Source organism: Trachemys scripta, chromosome 10 (genome assembly GCF_013100865.1).
Source record: "Trachemys scripta elegans isolate TJP31775 chromosome 10, CAS_Tse_1.0, whole genome shotgun sequence".
In the NCBI taxonomy this organism is placed as follows: domain Eukaryota; kingdom Metazoa; phylum Chordata; order Testudines; family Emydidae; genus Trachemys; species Trachemys scripta.
This window is the reverse complement of record NC_048307.1, coordinates 20,508,862-20,530,873: the sequence shown is the minus strand read 5'-3', so window position 1 is coordinate 20,530,873 and position 22,012 is coordinate 20,508,862. Positions and strand designations below refer to the sequence as shown.

The 22,012-nt window shown below is 40.8% G+C and overlaps 1 protein-coding gene across 4 annotated transcripts in view; it reads left to right on the top strand.

Annotated features, from left to right (window-relative positions):
- The window catches only part of CPPED1 (calcineurin like phosphoesterase domain containing 1), an 88,131-nt gene extending 69,475 nt beyond the window's left edge, over positions 1-18,656 (top strand). For 3 of the 4 annotated variants that reach the window (XM_034783758.1, XM_034783755.1, XM_034783756.1), the window contains one exon: positions 16,949-18,656. In XM_034783758.1, the coding sequence (XP_034639649.1) occupies positions 16,949-17,178 (230 nt within the window). In that variant the 3' untranslated portion in view covers positions 17,179-18,656. The remainder of the gene's footprint in view (positions 1-16,948) is intronic. The other variant, XM_034783757.1, reaches the window with a different exon arrangement.
- Positions 18,657-22,012: the final 3,356 nt, after the last annotated feature.

Genomic DNA, 22,012 nt, shown 5'->3' with positions numbered 1-22,012 from the left:
GACAGCTGAAGATAAGCAGGGTGGGATTTTTTGGCACTTACTGTATGCATCCAGTTGTTAGAGAACTTAGCTGGGATGTGGAAGAATCAGGTTTGAATCTCGACTCTGCCTGAATTGGAGCTGGGACTGAACCTAGGTCGCACACTCCAGGAGAGAGCCCAAGTAACCAGGCTATTGGGTTTTATGGGGTGGGGCTTTCTCAGTGTCTCCCATTGAAGCTGTTCTACTTCGTATAAATAATTAATTATTTCTCGGAGCCGGGACTTGCAGAAGACTTGTGTACATCCGTAGCCATTGGCTATAGTGTCAGTCTGTCTTGTGAATATTTAAATGATTTATACAAAGTGAAACTGCTTCCATGGGACAGTTTGAGACCCACCCCCTTTTGGAAGGTGGGAACCCTGGGTTCAAGCCCCTGCTCCAGATGAGGCAGAATAGGGATTTGAAAACAGGTCTCCCACCTTCAAGGAGCGTGTCTTGGCATCTGGGCCATTGGCTATAAAGGGGTGGGTCTAGTGGTAGTGGCATTGATGCTATTTCAGTGCTGTACTAAGGGATTGCCTTGATAAGTGTAGCTAAATCAGATTAGCATCAATAAACATTAAATATGCTGGGGAGGGGGAACAGACCCATTAAATTGCAAAGCTGAAAGTGCTTCATGTGATACCTTTTCTCCTTATGTAACTAACCACATTTTAATTTCCCATAAGGTGTATGAACTTGTTGTAGTATGGTAACAGGCCCCCTAAACAAGTTTTGAGATTGACAAGGTGGGTGGGGTTATTTTTATATATATATATATATATATATTTTTTTTTTTTTTTTTTATTGGACCAACTTTGGTTGGTGGAAGTAGGGTTACCAGATGTCCCGATTTTATAGGGACAGACCTAGTATTTGGGGCTTTTTCTTATATAGATTTTCTATTCTCTCTTCCCCACCCCTTCCACACACACGTGCCCACACACCTCCTGACCTGATTTTTGACACTTGCTATCTGGTCACCCTAGGTGGAAGAGACAAGCTTTTGAGCTTCATGGAGCTCTGGCTCAGGTCTGGAAAAGGTAACCAGCGTGTCCTAGCTAAATACAAGGTGGCACAGCTTGTTACGCATAAGGGTTTAACACGTGTTGCAAGAAACCACTTTAAAAGGAAGTGGGCACTGAACAACCCTGCAGTCATAGGACAAAGAAGCCTTACTAGGTTACAGAGTGTTGTAATGAGCAATAAAACACCAGTGTCTTACCATGATTTTAGTGTCTAGCAGCATTATGACGTTAAGTTACAATGCTCATCTTTTAAAGGTGTGTGGGTTTCCTTGACAATGACATCCCTGCTTGCGGGGCGATTTGGTTGGTCTGGCTGAGTAAAAGAAACAGTGCTTTATGGCTGAGGGGAAGAGAGGGAGATGAAAACTGCTGCAAAAGGGGGAGAGTGGTCGCTGACTCCTCCCTTGGGAATGCAGGGTTTGAAAAGGAGCAGCATGGTGCCTGGAGCCTTCCTTTTCACAGGGTAGAACAAATGCCACCTGCAGATAAGCTCTGTTTGAACAGGGTGTGAGTGACAGAATGCAGGTTGGTGCAAGGGGCCAGCTTCAAGCAGTGGAATGTGCTAAGGCCTCCTGTGGGACAACCCAGCAAAGCCAATGGGACACAGTTGTGGGCTGGGTTTTTAATGGGCGTTCTTATCCCCTCTATGCAAAATAATAATGAAAGTCAGGCATGGGGTTTGGCCATGTTGTGAAGGCAATAATTCCACAAGAATGAATTCTGAGCCATAGTGGCAGGTCCATCCAACCAATTGCCGGTAGACAACTTGTGGGTTTTCCCCAAGGCCAGCTTCAAGAAGCAACGGAATGGGCTATGGCCTCCTGTGGGACTACCCCAGCAAGGTTGTTGCATCAAATTTTGTGGGCTGGGTTTAATGGGGGTTCTTATCCCCTTTATGTACAATAATGATAATGAAAGGCAGGTGAGGTTGGTCATGTTGTTAAGACAATAATTCCACAAGTATGAATTTGAGGGTACAGTGGCAGGGCCATCCAACCAATTGCCTGTGTACAACTTTTGGGCTTTGCCTCGAGGCTTGGCTCCCGGAAAGGCTCCAGGGAATTACATTGCTTCATAACCTCTCTGGGGTTAAAAATGGCATAGCACACGCCTTGTCTCATTTTCAGGTCCACTGATTTCTGGAGTTGGCACTTCTGGAGCCAGCTGGGAACCCAGGCAGATGCCACTAGCGCTATGGAACCTTGGCGCAGAATGGTTGTCAGTGTGGTGCGGAGATTAGTTGCTCCACACATGTGGCAGAGCTACGAGAGAAGTTTTTAATGATTTTATGCAATTTCAGGATCAGGAAAGCCAGTCAGTAATATGGCCCATTATAGAGGAACAGGTACTGAGGTACATGCTGTCGTTGGCAACCCGTCAACTGGCATCCTCCACAATCTCGAATCGCCTTTCTGCTGTTACATTCGTTAGTAGGCTAAATGGTTATCCTGATCCTTGCAGTAGTTTTTTTAGTTCTAGTTTTAGGTTTTTGGCTGGGTGGTCACGTTCCGGTGGCCCCAGGGTGGATTCCTGTCGTCCCATCACGGTTTAGATACTCGGGGATCTCGTGCAGATCCTTGGCGATGTATGTCATTGTTAAACTTATGACAGTCAACGATGGGTCAGGTTGGCCGGGGTGAATCTGTTATCCTCCGGGTGGTGAGTCTGGGGTCTGCCCAGTTCGGGCTTTAAAGGTCTATAGAGTTGTACAGCTAAAGAGGAAAGGGCTCCTTTTTATGTATGGTGATGGGAATCCCCTCACAGCATAATAATTTGTTACCATGTTGAGATGGGGGCTGATGAGGTTGGGGCTGTCAGCCCATGAATTTGGTTCCCACTCATTCAGAATCGGGGTGCCAACAGCAGCAGCACTGCCTCTGCTTCCATACCTAGCTATCGGGCTTTGGCATTCGGATGCGTACCAAACATATGTAAGACCTCAGATGGCAATTCAGCATTATATTGGATGACCAGCCATGCAGACGTTGGTGTTGCTCTGCGGGCACAGTATTGTCTTTTAGGCTCATAGGTGCTCATCCAGGTTGCCCAAGGATTTGCAGCTGGGCTTCAGTGGTGAAGTGATGTGATAGTTAGCATGGAAGGAGGGGCATGTTATGGGATCAACTAATACCGATGCTGTATGCTGTGCGGTCCCATCAGTGGCCCCCAGATATAATTGTGGTGCATCTTGGGGAAAATGATTTGGGAATGCTTGAAGGAGTGGAATTAATGCTCAGAACAAGGAGGGACTTGGGGCTGATCTTTGAACTTTTTCCAGGAGTTAGCATTATTTGGTCAGACATGCTTCAGCGCGGGGTCTGGCAGGGAGCCGTGAGCCCCCGCAGGGTGGACAAGGCAAGGAGGTATGTGAACAGGGAGGTGGCCAAATTCCTTGGGACCACAGGAGGGACAGTAATTTCACAACCTGGCCTAGTATATGGGGCAGCAGAGTTGTTTTGGGAGGATGGGGTTCACCTGTCCAACTTAAGTGCTGTCATGTTTTAACTGATATAAAAGATGGCATTAGGAGATGTCTGGGAACCCAACTGGGTTTGGGGAGGAGGCAGCCAAGCTAATATGCCTCCTGGTGGCAGATGTCCAGTGCAGGAACCCCATAGGAAAGTGACCGGATAAATGGCTTAGAAAAGGACTTAAAAAAGGTGTTCATTAAAGGAATAAACTGGGGTGGTTGGGGACTCCTATGATTGGTACGGCAGGGAGCCAACCCCCAATTCTTATAACCCATCTTAACCCTCCTATGAGTGGTGGGGGGTGGATGGTAAGGTCCCGGCAATGGATTTGCTGGAGGGACTGGGAGGGAAAAAGAGGGGGAGCTGGTGGGAACCTTTCACCCCTGGTAAGGTAAGGTCCTGGCAATGGATTTGATGGAGTGTCCTGGATGGAAAAAGGGGGGGAGCTGGTAAAAGCCCCCCAGGTAATTATGGAATAAACTGCACACTGTTATCTGCCAGGTAGTCCCAGACATCTAATAATAAAGTTGCGGCCTGATTAAACCCATGTCAACTGTCTCCCGTCCTCCTTTTGGCATAGCCAGACAATGAAGAGTGAGAGGTCACATGAAGGTGAACGCTTTTCACAAAGCACTCATTCTGTTAAGTGATAGGGTGTTTTTGTGTCTCATCGTTTTTCTGTGCGAGTTGAGTGTAGTATCATCTGGTTTCACCCACGTAGTTGTTGGGGCATTTAGTGTACTAGGTGAGTTACAACACATGTTGTGCTAGGCATATGTAGGACCCATGGCTCTCAAAAACTGTGTTGTGGGTATTTATCATTGTAGCAGTGGCGGGACATCTGAAAGTTTTGCATCTGTTGTTAGGCCAGGGCCTGGTGCCGCTTTGAATTGGTGGGTCCTGGTCTGTGGGAAACTTGCTTCTGATGTTGAGGTTGCAGGGAGGGGAGAGAGAGGGAGTGTTGTATGAAGGCCAGAAGAGAGGTAGTTGATACCCCATATGGTTTCCAACTCTTCACACTCATAGATGTCACCTACTTCCCCAGTCAGTGCGGGGGTTCTTTTTCTGTATTATCTCTCTTTCACCAACAGAAGTTGGTCCAATTACCTTACCAACATTGTCCCTCGTAGCCCTGAGACCAACATGGCTACTACAGCATTGCAAACAAGTTTTGAGTTGTCAGAGAAGGAGGTACAGCACTAAGATCAGGGCAAGACGAAAGTTACCTATCAGACTGCATCTTGCTATGCTACTTATGGTGCTTTTATATCCTCTCTTACTGCTTTTCCAATTATAAAGAAAATACAACAGTAAGGGGTTTGGTTTGGGGGGAGGCAGCTTGTCACTGCTGCCCGTTTTCTTTCAGACCAGTAGGATTCTGGGGAAGGCAATAGCATGTCACTTTAAGAACACACCAAACAACTTCCAGCTGAAGAGAGAGAATTTTTTTTTTTTAAACTTAGAAAGGAAAATAGTCACACAGGTTAACGTCTCCTTACAGCTATATCACTGTAACTTTTTCATAAAAGACCAGGAGATGAAATTGAGTTCTCAAATGACATTTTCTGCCTTCTGTGGAATTGTAGAGAAGAGCCAAGAAAAGTGACAGTAACAGGAGGAGAAGGGGGGAAAATAGGTTGCAGTGGAACTTAAATTCTAAGCAGTTTTTCTTCATCTGTAAAAGTGACAATGTTTTCTTGAAAAAACTTAGAATTTCCCCTCACACTGACAGCACTAACTCTGTTCCCATTTCACCTAGAAAGTTATTTTACATAGCCACTAATACTAAAGGTTTAATGAAAAGTATGGGACATAAATTTATTCTTGCAGCTTTAACCCAGCGGTAGCCATATTGTATTTCTGAATGACTATATTGCAATGTTTTGATGGAGCTGAGCAGGCCTTTCATTCTACTATAGGAGAAAGTCTTACAACATAGTACTCTACAAGCAGATTAGTGTCAGAACAGAGGGGAACAAGATAAAGGAGGTTGGTGGGTTTATTGGGGTGGAGTAGGTTGGAAGAAGTAGGTAGGAAAGGATTTAAAGGAAGAGAGAGGGTGAGGTTGGTGGACGAGAGGTGGGGAGCTGCAGCATTCTCTCTCTAGACCTGGAGCATTCTCTCTCTAGACCTGGAACAATTATATATCCATGCTACATGAATGACTGCTGTAAGTGGTGAATCATAGTGGGGGAAAGGCCAATCAAGTGATCAGGAAGGCAAGAAGGATGGAGGTAATGTGAAAGGAATAAATTGTACAAAAATATGCTTGGGTTTCTGTTACCTTGTTATCCCCATCCATTAGTTTGTTTCATACAACTGCTGTGTCTTTCGTAAACAGATTGTAAGCTTTTGGGGCATGGGCTGTCGTCTTATTGCATGTTTATGCAGCACCTAGTGCAATGGGAGCTCGAGCGTTGATCGTACACTAAAGGCCCTAGCAATAATAAAGGGAAATACGAGCAGCGCATGGAAGAAAAATGAGTCTGGATTTGATATAGTGAACATTAAGTTGTATAAAGAGTGGGGAGACATGAAAGGAGAAACAGGTGCATGTTATACTTTTTACAGAAGCATATTTTATATCTTTTTTTTAGAACCATATTCCCTTTTATAAAAAAAATTCCTCCACTAGTATCATGACCATATAGCCTTCACAATGCAGTGCTTTTCACTGCAGCTGGATAAAGGAACAGGAAACTCCAGAAATCATCTTTTACATATAAATATTGAGACACTTGTTTAAAGTAAAAACAATACTGCTCCTGCATATAATGTGATTAATAAATATAAAAATTCAGGGAGAAGCAGTTTTTTTGCTTCATCTTGTTTATGAAGTTCATTAACCTCTGCATGATGAGGAAATCTTGAGTAAAGATTTTTTTTTTTTTTTTTTTTAACTCTGGTATTCATTAAAACTAATCACTCAATCCTGCTGTAGTGAATTGACCTATGATTGATACTCTGGCTATGTGAATGTAAGCATCTGGATAACTGAATAGGCTCATGTTGGTAAGGTTTAGAGAGGAGGACTCTAAAGAGAGAATTTTTTTAAACATATGGGATGGGGCTGATAAGAGGGTAAAAGCAGAGAGAACAAACAGGGATTACCACATACTCAGTGCAGAAGAGTAGAATGAAGCCAGCAGCAGGACCATAGGGGCTCCAGTACAGAACAGGGTTATTTTCCTGTAATTTGCATGCGCATGGTTTGGAGAAAGTGATTGATAACACCTCCGAAACAAAAACAAACAAACAAAAATCTGTTAAGGTTATTTTTCAAGTCTTGCACTGTGAGATTGTATATTCCACCCAAGCCCTGCCCAGTTTTGGTACACTGCAGTGCTATTATCCTCATCTCCCTTAGAAAAGCTGTCTAGCTTCCAAGAATTATCACATGGGGCATTCCATTGACTGACTTCAGTGAGAATCTTGCCTGACTAGGGACTGGAGGATGAACTCCCCCCTCTCTTGAGACTAGGGTGGGCATTTATAAAATAAAACTGGGTGACAAAATGGCAGATGAAATTCACTGTTGATAAATGCAAAGTAATGCACATTAGAAAATGTAATCCCAACTATATATATAAAATGATGGGGGTCTAAATTAACTGTCACCACTCAAGAAAGGGATCTTAGAATTATTGTGGCTCTGAAAACATCCACTCAGTGTGCAGCGGCAGTCAAAAAAGCGAACAATGTTGGGACTCATTAAGAAAGGGATAGATAACAAGACAGAAAATATTATATTGCTGCTATTTAATCCTTGGTACACCCACATCTTGAATACTGGGAGTTTTCAGCTTGGAAAAGAGACAACGAAGGGGGGATATGATAGAGGTCTGTAAAATCATGACTGGTGTGGAGAAAGTAAATAAGGAAGTGTTATTTACTCCTCATAACACAAGAACTCGGGGTCACCAAATGAAATTAATAGCAGGTTTAAAACAAAAGGTAGTATTTTTTCACACAACGCCCAGTCAAGCTGTGTAACTCCTTGCCTGAGGATGTTGTGATGGCCAAGACTATAACAGGGTTAAAAAAAGAACTAGATAAATTCATGGAGGATAGGTCCATCACTGGCTGTTAGCCAGGATGGGCAGGGATGGTGTCCCTAGCCTCTTTGCCAGAAGCTGGGAATGGGCAACGGGATGGATCACTTGATGATTACCTGTTCTGTTCATTCCCTCTGGGGCACTCGGCATTGGTCACTATCAGAAGACAGAATACTGGTCTGACCCAGTATTGCTATTCTGTTTTTTATTTTTTTTTTTTTTTAAAACATAAGTCTTTAAAAGCATGATGGCTCCAGCCCATTTTCCATAGAACCTTTTAAAGATCTGCTAAATCTTCTGGGTTTTTTTTAAAAAACTAGTTTGTTAGATTCATACAGCTAAGTCAAGGAAGTAGTCTTTTTACGTTTATTATGGTGAATTATAGATATCACTTTTATCCTAGGCGGATTCAAATTTGGTGTGTTGCACTGGAATATTCATTTTAATCAAAAACTGAAATTGGACTACTTTTTTATGAGTGAGTGAGGAGGACTCCACAGCTGATAATCAAACTGATATTTCACTAGTCATTACGTATGTTCTATTGGGTGCACAGCAGCAGAATACTTTTCTGTTTAGAGAAGTTCAAATGGCTTTGAAAGCCTAGTTGATTTTTTCCCACAAGCAAGTGAAGACTGTTGGCCTACTTTATATCCTCTTTCAAGGCATTTAGAGGCTGTTCATGCCCTCCCACGGACCCTGCAAGTTGGCAAAGTCTGAGAGCTCAGGCTGCAGCCGAAGCCCAAACATCTACACCACAATTAAACTTGGCACAGGCCAGCTGCGGACGTCTAGTTGAAGTGGAGACATATCCCCAGGCCCAATCAAGAGCTCATCTAGAAGGAACTCCAGCGTATCCCTGGTTGGGAGACAAACTGGATTTCTTGTCCATTCAAGAGCACCATGAGGATCACGTTCTCAGAATTCCCTGAAACACGTAGATTTGTGAAGCATTTGAGCGGGAAGTTCATGAATGCCCTTTGATATTCAGGCTTTAGAAGGCAAAATATCATGTTTCAAGCCCACTTCTTCAGGTACTGTAAATCCAGGAGTTAGGAGGCTCAAAGATGCTGAAGTGATATCTATAGGAATCAGAGATGATGGGTGGCTGGGCCAACCCTTCTGCTAACTTCTTGAAGATTCAATATCTCAGTTGACATGATGTGTGAATTGCCATCTGCTTAGGCAGATGACCCTTAAGCTGGCTGCTCTTTTGTTCAGATTTTAACCAGCGTGGCTTACTGTAAACCAGTTTTAATCTTTTGCATTTGTACTTTTTAGTTATTTTCTTAAAGCTTGATTCTCAGTGGCTGGTAACCATTAAACTCTGTTGATTTGCAGCTCAGGGCATGTATGACCCATTAGTGCGGAGCAAGCTGAGGTGTAAATCTGCAGTGGGTCAGTGTGCCACACAGTCACTCTGCCTGTGGACAGAAAGTTCCCCAGTGCACATTGGGTAAGACAGTACTCACTAGAGAGTTTTCAGTGCACAGCAGTAGGGTCCCCACAGCCAGTGCGTGTGCACTCTGCTGGAATGCTGTCTATTTACACCCCAGCATGCTGTTAGTTCTTGTATAGACGAGCCCTAAATAGAGCCTTTACACTAAATTTGGTACTGTTTGCTAACCAGGAGAATACATTATACCTATTTATTAAAGAATATAAAACACTTTCAGCTTCTTAATTTATTAGTTAAAATGCATCATTCACTCTTTTCTATTTACTAGATTGACTTTTTACTTGTAATTTGTATCAAGCTGAATTTGGATGGAAATTGGAATTCAATTAAAAATGCACAAAAACTAGCATTTTAAATTGTTTTAATTAAAGAAAACTACCTTAAATTGCAGATACACAAGTTTTAGTTTTTAATGCAAAACACATTTTGTATTAAAAACTGATTTATTAAACAGAGGAAGTATTATCTATAGTTAGTGAAATGGACTGATTATTTCAGGCTACTACTTCCTTTAAGATTTCAGATGTAGTAGATCTTATCCTCTCGCACCTTATTTTTTATTCAGATTGGAGGACAACAAGTTTTTCTTCTTTTTCAAACTTTAAACTGAGCTGCCAAATAAATTGAAATGAAAAAAATATTCTCTCTGTCCTCGCTGCTGCTGTCAAAAGGTGTTTTAATATTTTCACAAACAGTGGTTACAGATGGTTAGAGCGACTTCCATCAGATTAGTGATTAGACTTTAAAACTTTGTCAAACTTGTACTGCTTAAATATTGTAATATACTATTCTAAATTTAGGCCTTAATTAAATTTGAAATTATTACAGAGGCTCTATTTTTTTAAATAAACTTGTATTTTATTTGAATTTTTTAAAAAATTCTGTTTTTACCTGTCCTGGTTTTAATCATTAGATGCCTTATGTTGTGAACTGCTTGGTGAGCACACAGTGGGCACTAGTTTAACAAAAAAATTCCTGCTCTTGGAGCAAGAGAATTTCCCTTGCTTCATTCAGAATTTAATTTGTACTTTCTTGTTCCACTCCTAAAGTACCAGTAAGTCATGCAGGTCCTATTGTTGCTTGTCACATGAATGATCAACAAATCCAAAGGAAATCCTAAGAACAGAGGAAACACTACCCTTTTGAAATGATGGTGACTCTAGCAAGTTGTTCTGCCGAGCTTCCTGGGACAATAATTTGCCTTGAATTAAAGGGGGCCTCTGAACTCCCTCCATAGTGCTGAAGATGAATCTGGTTGCTGATTCTGGAAATACTCTTAGCATGAAAGTAGCTCTGTCAGTACTGTTTTGTTTAGGCTATTTAAACTGTGGTTTAGCTGTAATGCACACAGAGATGGCTATTTCAGTATTCCACTCAAACTGTGGCTTTGATGATACACTGCTGTATCTGATCAAACAACTTTGTTGGTGGTGTCACTGACACTGAAAGCAGCTAACCATATATTTTTAAATCTGTATCTATATCTTTTAAAAAAGGAACCAAACTAGGTTGCTTTCTTGTTCCCAATACCTCATAGAAATGAATAAACTTAAATACTGCATTATTCCTCATGGAGGGGCGGGAAAAAGTCACTTTGCCTACACATTAAACAACTTACATTCCGCCTTACAGTGAATTTCTGTGCTAACATTTCTTAGCTTTAAGATGCTTGATTTAGAGCTTGTTTTGTTTTATATTTTGGCCTATTTAAACACAATGTTAATTTATTAGAAAATGGCTAGTCTGGGAATTATAGGTTGCATGTCTTGCTACCATAGGTAAGTAGTATGCAAAGTTTTTAATATAGCACAACTGTATCTCAGCCTGTGTAGTGAGCTACATGCACCTAAATGTTGCATTTACATGCCTAAAGAGTGCTTACATACCTTAGTAAATTTGGCCCCAAGCAATTTAGTAGCACAAGTTCTATTGACTTTCAATGGAAGGTATGCTTCTAAGTAATTTAGGTGCTTTTGAAAAAATCTTACTTTCCATTCACTTTTTAAATTACCATGAATAGTATTCTTAACTAACATCAGGTATAAAAGTCCTTCTATAGTGATACTAACCTAAAATATACAATTAAACCATATGCATTGTATGTGATAATAAATTATGAAACAATTTTCAGATTTTTCAGCCATCTGGTCCGGTAGTGTTTTCAAGCAGAATGGGATGGAATAGGATTAGATGCGGCCTTAGGGAGTTTGTAATGGCCTGACATGCAAAGAATTTTGCTGGTTTCGTGGTCTTGTTTGTTCATTTTGGAGGTTCTAAATCTGTTTGTGAAATTTGCTATTTATGCTTAATTCATGTTTCTAAGTTGTACTGTATCTGAAGTGATTTGCATTAAGTGTGAAAGCAATGCACATTAGCAATAAATAGCTGTAAGAATACATTTATGTTTAAATTACATGCTACATCTATTGGCATTCACCGGAAAAAAAAAGATGAAAATGCCAATTTAGGTATGTATGATGGTCAGTATTTCATATTTGAATTACCATGCTCCTTTAATTAGTCCCTGCAGATGGAATTATGAGACCATTTTTATTCTTGCAGTATTTTTTTAAAGTACCAGAAATGGCATGGAGTTCCTGCTTCAGGCAGCATGCGTGGTGGACTGTCCAACAGCCCCTGGGTTCCTTGGCTCTAGAACCAGGTGGATGGGCTGTCAGGAAATCAGGCTAGCTTCTATCAGAACTGCTTCAAAATTGGACTGTCTACATGAAGCAGTTTGATTCTGATGAAGCGGCAAAGTTTGAAAACTAGGGCTGTCGATTAATCGCAGTTAATTTTTTTTTAGTTAAATTGCCTGAGTTAACGGCAATTAAAAAAATTAATCTGGTTTAATCTCACTGTTAAACAATAGAATATCAGTTGAAATGTATTAAATATTTGTGGATGTTTTTCTACATTTTCAAATATTGATTTCTATTTTAACACAGAAAACAGAGTGTACAGTACGCACTTTATATTAGTTTTTATTTGCACTGTAAAAATGATAAAGAAATAGTATTTTTCAATTCACCTCATACAAGTACTGTAGTACAATCTCGATTGTGAAAGTGTAACTTACAAATGTAGATTTATTTATTTATTTATTTATTTGTTTCATGGACTCAAATACAAAACAGTGTAAAACTTTAGAGCAGGGGTTGGCAACTTTTCAGAAGTGGTGTGCCGAGTCTCTTTATTCACTCTAATTTAAGGTTTTGCGTGCCAGTACTACATTTTAACGTTTTTAGGTCTCTTTCTATAAGTCTATAATATATAACTAAACTATTATTGTATGTAAAGTAAATAAGGTTTTTAAAATGTTTAAGAAGCTTCATTTAAAATTATATTAAAAGCAGAGCCCCCCAGACCAGTGGCCAGGACCCAGGCAGTGTGAGTGCCACTGAATATCAGCTCACATGCTGCCTTTGGCATGCGTGCCATAGGTTGCCTATCCCTGCTTTAGAGTCTACAAGTCCACTCAGTCCTACTTCTTGGTAAGCCAATCACTAAGACAAATAAGTTTGTTTACAGTTACGGGAGATAATGCTGCCTGCTTCTTATGTCACCTGAAAGTGCAAACAGGCATTCACATGGCACTTTTGTAGCCTGCATTGCAAAGTATTTACATGCCAGATATGCTAAACATTCGTATGCCCCTTCATGCATCAGCCACCATTCCGGAGGACATGCTTCCATGCTGATGATGATCATTTAAAAAAATAGTGCGTTAATTAAATTTGTGACTGAACTCTTTGGGGGAGAATTGTATGTCTCCTGTTCTGTTTTACCCGCATTCTGCCATATATTTCATGTTATAGCAGTCTCGGATGATGACCCAGCCCATGTTGTTTGATTTACAAATACTGGCACTGCAGATTTGACAAAACGCAAAGAAGGTACCAATGTGAGATTTCTAAAAATAGCTACTGCACTCGACCCAAGGTTTAAGAATCTGAAATGCCTTCCAAAATCTGAGAGGGACGAGGTGTGGAGCATGCTTTCAGAGGTCTTAAAAGAGCATCATTTCGCTGCAGAAACTACAGAACCTGAACCACCAAAGAAGAAAATCAATCTTCTGCTGGTGGCATCTGACTCAGATGATGAAAATGAACATGTCAGTCTGCTCTGCTTTGGATCGTTATAGAGCAGAACCCGTAATCAGCATGGACGCATGTCCTCTGGAATGGTGATTGAAGCATGAAGGGACATATGAATCTTTAGTGCATCTGCCAAGTAAATATCTTGTGACGCTGGTTACAACAGTGCCATGCGAACACCTGTTCTCACTTTCAGGTGACATAAACAAGAATCGGGCAGCCTTGATTACATTTGCAGGAAATAAACTTAATTGTCTGAGCGATTGGCCGAGTGGACTTGTAGACTCTAAAGTTTTACATTGTTTTATTTTTGAATGCAATTATTTTTTGTACATAACTCTACATTTGTAAGTTCAACTTTCATGATAAAGAGATTGCACTACAGTACTTGTATTAGGTGAATTGAAATATACTGTTTCTTTTGCTTTTTACAATGCAAATATTTGTAATAAAAATAAATATAAAGTAAGTGCACTACACTGTATTCTGTGTTGTAATTTAAATAAATTGCATTCTATTATTTAACAGTGCAGTTAATCACTATTAATTTTTTTAATTGCTTATTAGAATTTTTCTGATCAGCTCTACAATCTGTTAAAGCATTTTTCATCCCAAGATCTCAAAGCACATAATTTTTATGAAGTATAAAATATTTGTTTGCTTCCTCTTCCTGCCACCATTTATGTCCGTGAGCTTTCCCCAAATCCCTGCTGCCTAGAGCTAGTATTTGGGTCACACTTTAGGGCAGGGATTGGCAACTTTTGGCATGCGGCCCACCAAGGTAATCCCCGTGGCGGGCTGGTTTGTTTACCTGCCGCATCCACAGGTTCGGCCAATCGTGACTCCCACTGGCCGCGGTTCGCCGCTCCAGGCCAATGGGGGCTGTGGGAAGTGGCACGGGCCGAGGGATGTGCTGGCCGCCGCTTCCCGCTGCCCCATTGGCCTGGAGCAGCGAACCGCGGCCAGTGGGAGTCACAATTGGCCGAACCTGCGGACGCTGCAGGTAAACAAACCAGCCCGCCAGGGGGATTACCCTGGCGGGCCGCGGGCCACGGGTTGCCAATCCCTGCATTAGGGGATTACCTGAACAGAGTTCTTGAGGATAAGGCACAATTTTCTCCCCAGTTGTCTCTAGCAAGAGATTGAGTCAAATGTATTTCTTCTTTTCAAGGCCATAGTGATGTTACCTCAATATGGTTTAAAATACAAATGGCGTAATTTAAAAACAAGATTAATTAAGTATACAGAGAAAAATTAGATTACACACAAAATCATTGTGTAACATACTCTGCAAGAGTTAATTCAGGTTATTATAGTACCTCTTTCTCTTTGCAGCTTGTCAGCCTCTCCGCTCCAGGTAGTTTTTATCTTCCTTCCCCTCTCATCTAACTTAGAGGCCTCTTACACGTTTCAGGTTTCTTTGATGTGCCTTGCTTATTTATATTCCAGACACAGCCCTTTATGAAGGATATCTCCCAATACCTCTGGACAGGAGGTCTGTCTTCTCATCCTGTAATACACAAATAAGGGAGCCACCTAGGCAGACCCATCATATCTGACCCACAGCAGTGTTACTGAAGGAATATTGGGACTCAGAAAAATCATCCTCAAACCATTCACCACACAAAGGGCCAGCTTCCTCCAGAAACTCCACAAAATTATCAGGTTCCCTCAAAACACCATCCTTGCTACCATGGATGTCAGCTGCCTATACACCAACATCCCGCACAATGATGGCTGCCTGCCTCAAACATTTACAAGATAATGTACAACGCTCAGATATCCACCCCAAAACTTGTCCATTTCATCCTCACCCCTAACTATTTTACATTAAACATACACACCATAGGAACAGGCATGGCTACTAGGATGTCTCCCCAGTATACCAACCTCTTCATGGACCACTTTGAGGAAGAATTTCTGGATAAATGCACCCTGAAACTAGTCATATACCTGAGCTACATTGATGATATTTTTATCCTTTGGCAGCTAACCTACAGACTCTCAAAGATTTTCACCACAATTTCAATTACCAGCCCTCCATTAAACTCTCGCTAGAACACACTCACACTAGCATCAACTTCCAGGACACCATGATCAGGTTCAACAATAGAACCTGACAGACAACAAACCCACGGATCGCCACACCTACCTTCACAGATCTAGTAACCACCCCAAACACACCAAGAAATCTTATCTACAGCCAGGCACTCAGATTCCACAGAATATGCTCCGAGGAGAGCGTCTGGGATATACATCTTAACACACTTAAAACTGCCTTCACCAAACAAGGGCACTCCACAAGAGAAGTAGATTGCATCATAGAGCAGGCCACCCAAATACTGCCAGGAGAACCTGCTTTGATAAAAAAATGAAACCCCTTTTGCCTGCACACCCCTAAGTTGTCACCTACCAATCATATGGGGTAACAAACCATGATAACCCATATTCAATGGGGCCACAGCCTAAAAGAAATCTTTCCTGAATCCCCCTCCCCTTTCTGGCTTTTAAACAACTCCCCAGCCTCATCATCAGCAAGGACTCAAAGCAGCACCAGACCCTGTCAGAACAACAGATGCAAAAACCTGTAGACATCTCTCCAATGCTATGATTTGCAATACCCCACATAACACACTTCCCAATATCCAGGGGTACTGCACATGCCCATCACAACATGTGGTACACCTCATCGAATGCATTAAGGGCCACAACAACAATGTGGATTAAACCCAGCAATCACTACACTGTTGAATGAATTCACACAGAAAAAAAACATATCACTTGTGGATGAATACTTGTCACAAACTGATCATTCTTAGATGACCTCAGTCCTCATCCTCAAAGGAAACATGCATGACACCTTCAAAAAGACAAGAGCTTAAAGTCATAACTTTGCTAGACATTAAAAATAATGGACTGAATAGCAACACTGTTGTGCTAAGCCATAAATCCAATTTAGAACCCTCTTAAATACGCCACACCCCACCCCATTACTGGAGAGGTGTTAGTGGGCCACTTTCACTTGAATAGTCCCTTGAAATATGTAGTAACTAGTGTACTATACAACTCTGTTCCACCTTGTATTTAGCTGAGACATTTTCCAGATCTGAAGAACTCTATGAAGGCTCAAAAACTTTTGTCTTTCACCAACAGAGGTTGGCCCAATAAAAGCTATTACCTTCCCCACTTTGTCTCCCTTCTCATCCTGTCTGACCTATGTTTTAAAGTCATTCACTCTTATAATCATTATCCCTTTGAGTAAACAGGTTTGAGGGTCCTGTTACCTTTAGTTCTCCAAATGTTAATTGGAAGGTAATGTGTGGATCCAACAATTGACTTTCCGCTCCTATCTACATGCACCATCCTCTGGTTAATTGCTTGATTTAGAATTACAAAAGGACTTTCAACAACACCATGCTTTCACATTTTTACTGTTTCTGATCAAAGGAGTATTGGGAAAATAGCTGGCTTGAATCTGAGTTTAAAGATATGGGGCTCCAATATTTTTAAAGGGATTGGGAGGTTAGTTGGTCTGAATATCAATATGTTGCTAATATTTATTTTTTTCTTAAATGTAATATCATGTAACTGATTCCCTACTAATTTCACAATTTCTGAATCCATTAGATAAAAAATGTCAATTAAGAAAATAAGGGTAAGCACAACAAGTTGTAGCCCATAAACATCTCTTCAATTATAGTGGCTGCATAAGCCTAAAAAGGAGATCAGACTGTTTTTAAGCTCATTTTCTTCGTAGGCTGTAAGTGTTAACTAAATATATATCATAAATATAATAATCTATATTATTTTTAAACAGGCATTAAAGCTGTATTTTCTGGACACTACCATAGGAATGCTGGAGGGTTCTACAAGGATCTAGAGATGGTGGTTTCATCAGCAATTGGATGTCAACTGGGAGAAGATACCCATGGGCTTAGAGTGGTCATTGTCACAGCTGAGAAGATTGTTCACAGATACTGCAGTTTAAATGATCTGAGTAGCCAAGGAATAGAGAAAGAGCTGATGGATTTGATTAAGCAAAATTAGCCATTTTCTAACTGACAAGTCTCCAGTTTTTTTAATTCACATGTTTTATTTCACAGATAGGAACACCAACTCAGCAAAAACAAAAAAGCCTACCACAGGCTGAAGATGATTCCCAGTTGTGTATTATGTACTAAAATAGTTGTCTTAACTCATTACCATCCTAAATAACAAAGCAGAAAGGTATGCAGAGATATTTATACCTTTGAGGGGAAATGAAACCAATTATAATATGAAAAATAATAGAAGTAATGCTATCGCTATTGATTTTTGTAATGGGAAAGAGCTATTCTGGGGATTAGCTGCGCCTGCTCTATTCCTGGATCAGACTTTTATAGTTAAGTAAGCATATCCATGAGTAGAAGCACTGGCTTCTGGATGACAAACTCAACTCTAGTCCACCCTTCTGTTCTAGCTTGGCCAGCAAGATTCATCTCAAAACCATTATACTTAATGTTCTCTATTAAGTTCTTGATAATCCTCCAGAAAGTGACAAAGTAAATGTGGCATGTTCGTATTCAGTATGGGCTAATCCAAAGCCCTTTGAAGTCAGAGAGAAGACTTTCATTGACTTCAGTGAGTTTTGGATCTCACCCTATTTCTGCTCCCTTCCAGTTGATGTCATCTCCCATCCCTAGCCTTTACTTCTGTAATATCTTCAGAACCACTCCAGCAATCAGAGCAAGCTGGATTCTTCTCTGCCTAGCAAATCACCATTGTGGGTGCTGTAAGAGAGACAAGACTCACAATTTGGGTCTGCAGGAGTGGAGGTTAGCAAAGCCTGTAAACTAAGAAAATATAATAGGGAAGCCATAAAGAGAAACTAAATATAGAAGAATCATTTTACTGTTGCTTTTGGCATTTAATCGCAATTAAATTTGCTATTGAGAGTTCCCTGTAAGAGCATATCCTCTTTAGAAAACAGCCGACTCCTAGACAAATGGAGAATTATGGATGTCCATAAAAAACACTTACAATATTGTAGAGACAGAATACATCATCTCTCTTGTACATATAGAAATGTCATTTCTATAAGAGGATAGTAGAGAGATTTAGATATGTGAGAGACGTGCCCCTCTGTACCTTGAGTTAGTTTTGGTGAAGTCTCCGAAAGCCTGTCAGGTAGTTTATTACTTAATTTTAACAGTCATCTTTTCCATGGAGATGCTCCACACTACATGTTAGGGAGGCTGAGGAGATTCTGACATTTGTCAAGATTATTCTGGCTACTGACAGCACAAATTGAATAATTAATTAGGGTGAAATTTCAAGGTTGTGCTTAATACAAGGAAATATTTTTATAAATAGGCAGACAGGAAAACCAGGGTATAGGCTGCCTCCTACACAGCCATAGATGCCTCAGCAGGAATCAGTTTATCCAAACAACCCATTATATAGCTTTCATGGTTTAAGAAAGGTTTAGAGCAGAGGTGGACAAACTATGGCCTGCAGGCCCGTCCTGCCTGGCCCCTGAGCTCCCTACCGGGCGGCGTGGCTGGCTCCAGCCAGGGAGTGGGGCTGCAATCTCCTGCTACTCTGAGCAGCGTGGTAAGGGGGTGGGTCAGGGGATGGGGAACAGGGGTTGGCGTGGGAGTCCTGGGGGTCCTGTCAGGGAGTGGTGGGGTGGATAGGAGTCGGGGCAGTCAGGGGACAGGGAGCAGGGGGGGGTTGGATGGGGGTAGGGTCTGGGAAGGGACAAGGAGGGGGGGGGTTGGATAGGTCAGGGGTTTGGGGGGGGCCATCGGGGGCCAGGCTGTTTGGGGAGGTACAGCCTTCCTTACCCAGCCCTCCATACAGTTTTGCAACCCCGATATGACCCTCAGTGCCCACCCCTGATATAGAGCCTCCAAGTGGCCTTACATAGTTGGATATTGTTTTAATAGTCTGGTTTTCAAGACGCCACCTCAGATTTGGCAGCTAATGTCCTTCACTAAGGCTAAGGACCAGATTTATAAAGATATTTAGGCTTGAGTTTCAAAAGCATCTAGGTGCCTAACTTCCATTGATTTCAATAGTAGTTAGGCACCTAGTCGAATTTTCAAAAGTGCCTATATGTAGCTTTAGACACTTAAAAATCTGGCCCCAAATGTGTTGAGATTTCTTTGTCCTTACTGCTAGTTAATGCTTTAGAGTGGTGCTCCCCTTACAGTTTGTTGCAGAAGGAAGGGTATTCCAATGTTACTTATATCATTTAAGTATGTCAGTTCAGGTTATGGTAGCTCAGCGGAAAGAGCGGAGAGTATGATAAGCACTGGATGGTTCTGTTGGTTTTGCCCCATATATTAGAGTGAGCAGGAAAAAAAATGAGGTGATTCATTTAATTTTGAGGGTGATATTTGGGAGAGCCAAGAGAGATTTGAAAAGAACGGTTTTCCGTAAACATGAGAAATTAATAGAATGGGTATGAATGAGTGGTTCTAAAAATTTTAGAATTTATGATTTTATAAATGATATATACACAAGTGGAATGATGAAGCATGAACGTGTTTATGCAGAACCATTTGAACTATACAAACTGATAACTCAAATTTCAACATTAATTCATATTGTATAAATAGCTCCAAGTTGGCTTTTTATAAGAGATTTTTTACCATAAATTGTTCATTGTCTTCTCACTAAAGAGCGTTACTACTCTGTAAAATCTTTTTAAATCCAATTAAAAAAATTTATATTCCAAATATTGTGTACCTTGTGATTTCTAAGACTATTTTAACTGTTACAAACCCTTGTAAAAACAGAAAGATACTAGCTTTATAAAATACAGAAGCTTCTGGTGTCACATTGTTGAATTCAAATATTAGATTTACTGAATCTTATACTTTATTTGAATGGAACTAATGTTCCAGAAGTTTTGGTTTCATTTTATATATATTGAATGAAGTATAAGAAGCTTCAGGAATTATACATTAATCATACAGTCTACCATGAGAAATAAATATACTGTATAAATCAGGGCTTTCAAGTCTTATTAATAACGAATATTTCAGATCCATTCATGACGCTATGCTGGAATAAAATAAATACAAGGTTCACTGAGCCAGTGGTGCCAGCCTTGTTGCCATAGGCCCACTTCTATCATGGGTTTGCTTTTTTCCTAGGCCACTTCCTATCCTTGAGAAGTCCTCCTGAGGCTGAAACCCAGCAGACTACCCTGTGCTCCTTCAGATCCCTCCCACACTTCGACCTATAAGAATATAAGCTGCGAGGCAGCTGTATATTTTTTAAAAATGTAACTAACATGATGAGTTTAGTATCACCCCCCACATTTAATGACGTTTAGGGATAAAACTTTGATCACCTAAAAGTGGGGGATACTCTGACTGCAGGACATCTACAGCGGATGGCTGCCTATCCTGCTTACCAGCAGCAGGCTCAGCAGCAAATCTCCAGTTAGCCCTCCAGCTAAGGAGAATTTATTGCTACTTTAAAAAAAAAAAATCCCCAAATGTCTGATGTGTGCTCAAGTTTGGCAGACATTATGGGCAACAGGAGGTTTACCCTGGCATCCCCACTCATCCTCCACTTCACACAGCACAGCGTTTGCACAATCTCTGCAGTGTGTATGTGCACACGCTTCCTGCTGGCTTGCAGGGTCAGCCCCTTATTGTCTGTATAATTAGAAGACCAATACATTTTAATTGGGAATTAGAACCTTGGTTACGGTGACAGGAACAATACCATTCAGCAGCTGCTAGTGCTAGTGACATGTGTGAACTCGCTGTGTGCGCCTGTTTTTCCAGAGGAAGGATGCAACATGTGTCCATACTTTATTACAAAACAGGTGTCACTTTCCTGATTTTAGTCATGTGACACCTTTTTTTTTTATTGCTTAGCAAAGTACAGTAGTGTCCCAGCTGGCTATTGCAAGAATATACAAGCAAATGTCTAAAACATTTCTTAACCTGAAGGTTGAGAGATTTGAAGCAAGGGTATCTCACATATTAAAATACATTATAAAAAAAAGTTTGTAACCTGGAACTTTATCGTGGATAATCAACAGAAAAGGTAGGTTGAGGAGTCGTGGTGCAAGATAAAGAATACAAGTTGCTACAAACCTGGACAGCAGATCTTTTGGGGAGTCTTATCAGTGTCTCATTTACTGATCAGATGAGTTTTCAATTCTAGATCAATTCACATTTATTAAAGCAATGATTAATACATATTTCTGGTTTTTTAAAAATAAGGCCCAATTCTGAAGATCTTGGGGAGAATGGGCAAAGAGGGGGCAGGAAAGGGTGGTGGAAATCGAATTAATGGAAGTTCTACCCAGGTAATGACTGCAGGCTTGGATCTGTAGTAATTATATTTACTCTAGTCACTTTGGAAAAAATAAGTTAAAAGCTATTTCATATGCCCAAGGCCCCATTCTGAATTTTCTTTTACAATCATATTTTCCTTTAAGATGTTTCTCTCTCTCTCCTGTTATATTGGAGACCATTTCCCCCATATAGTTAATTAAACTGACTACGACAAAATACTGTCAGATGCACTAAGCAAGCAAACTGGAAGAAGAAATTTAGTCGCTTAGTCTTTATAGTTGCTGCTTGTAATAACAGCAAGTAAGAGAAATGTCAGACAGACGTGTGACTTAAAAGTTGATAGTGCCCCTTCAATATTGTTTGATTCAAGCCTAATCAACCTGGATGAACCACATTGCTAGAATGGGGACACTGATATACATTACTAAGCCATCTACTTTCCATTAGTTTCTCCTGAATATGAAAGTAAAGCAGGAATATATACATACAGATCTTGGTGAGGATCTGATTACAGAAGTGACTCATGTATAGTCTTATCTCTAATAGTGGGGGGGAAATTAGATACACAAGCAAGGTCT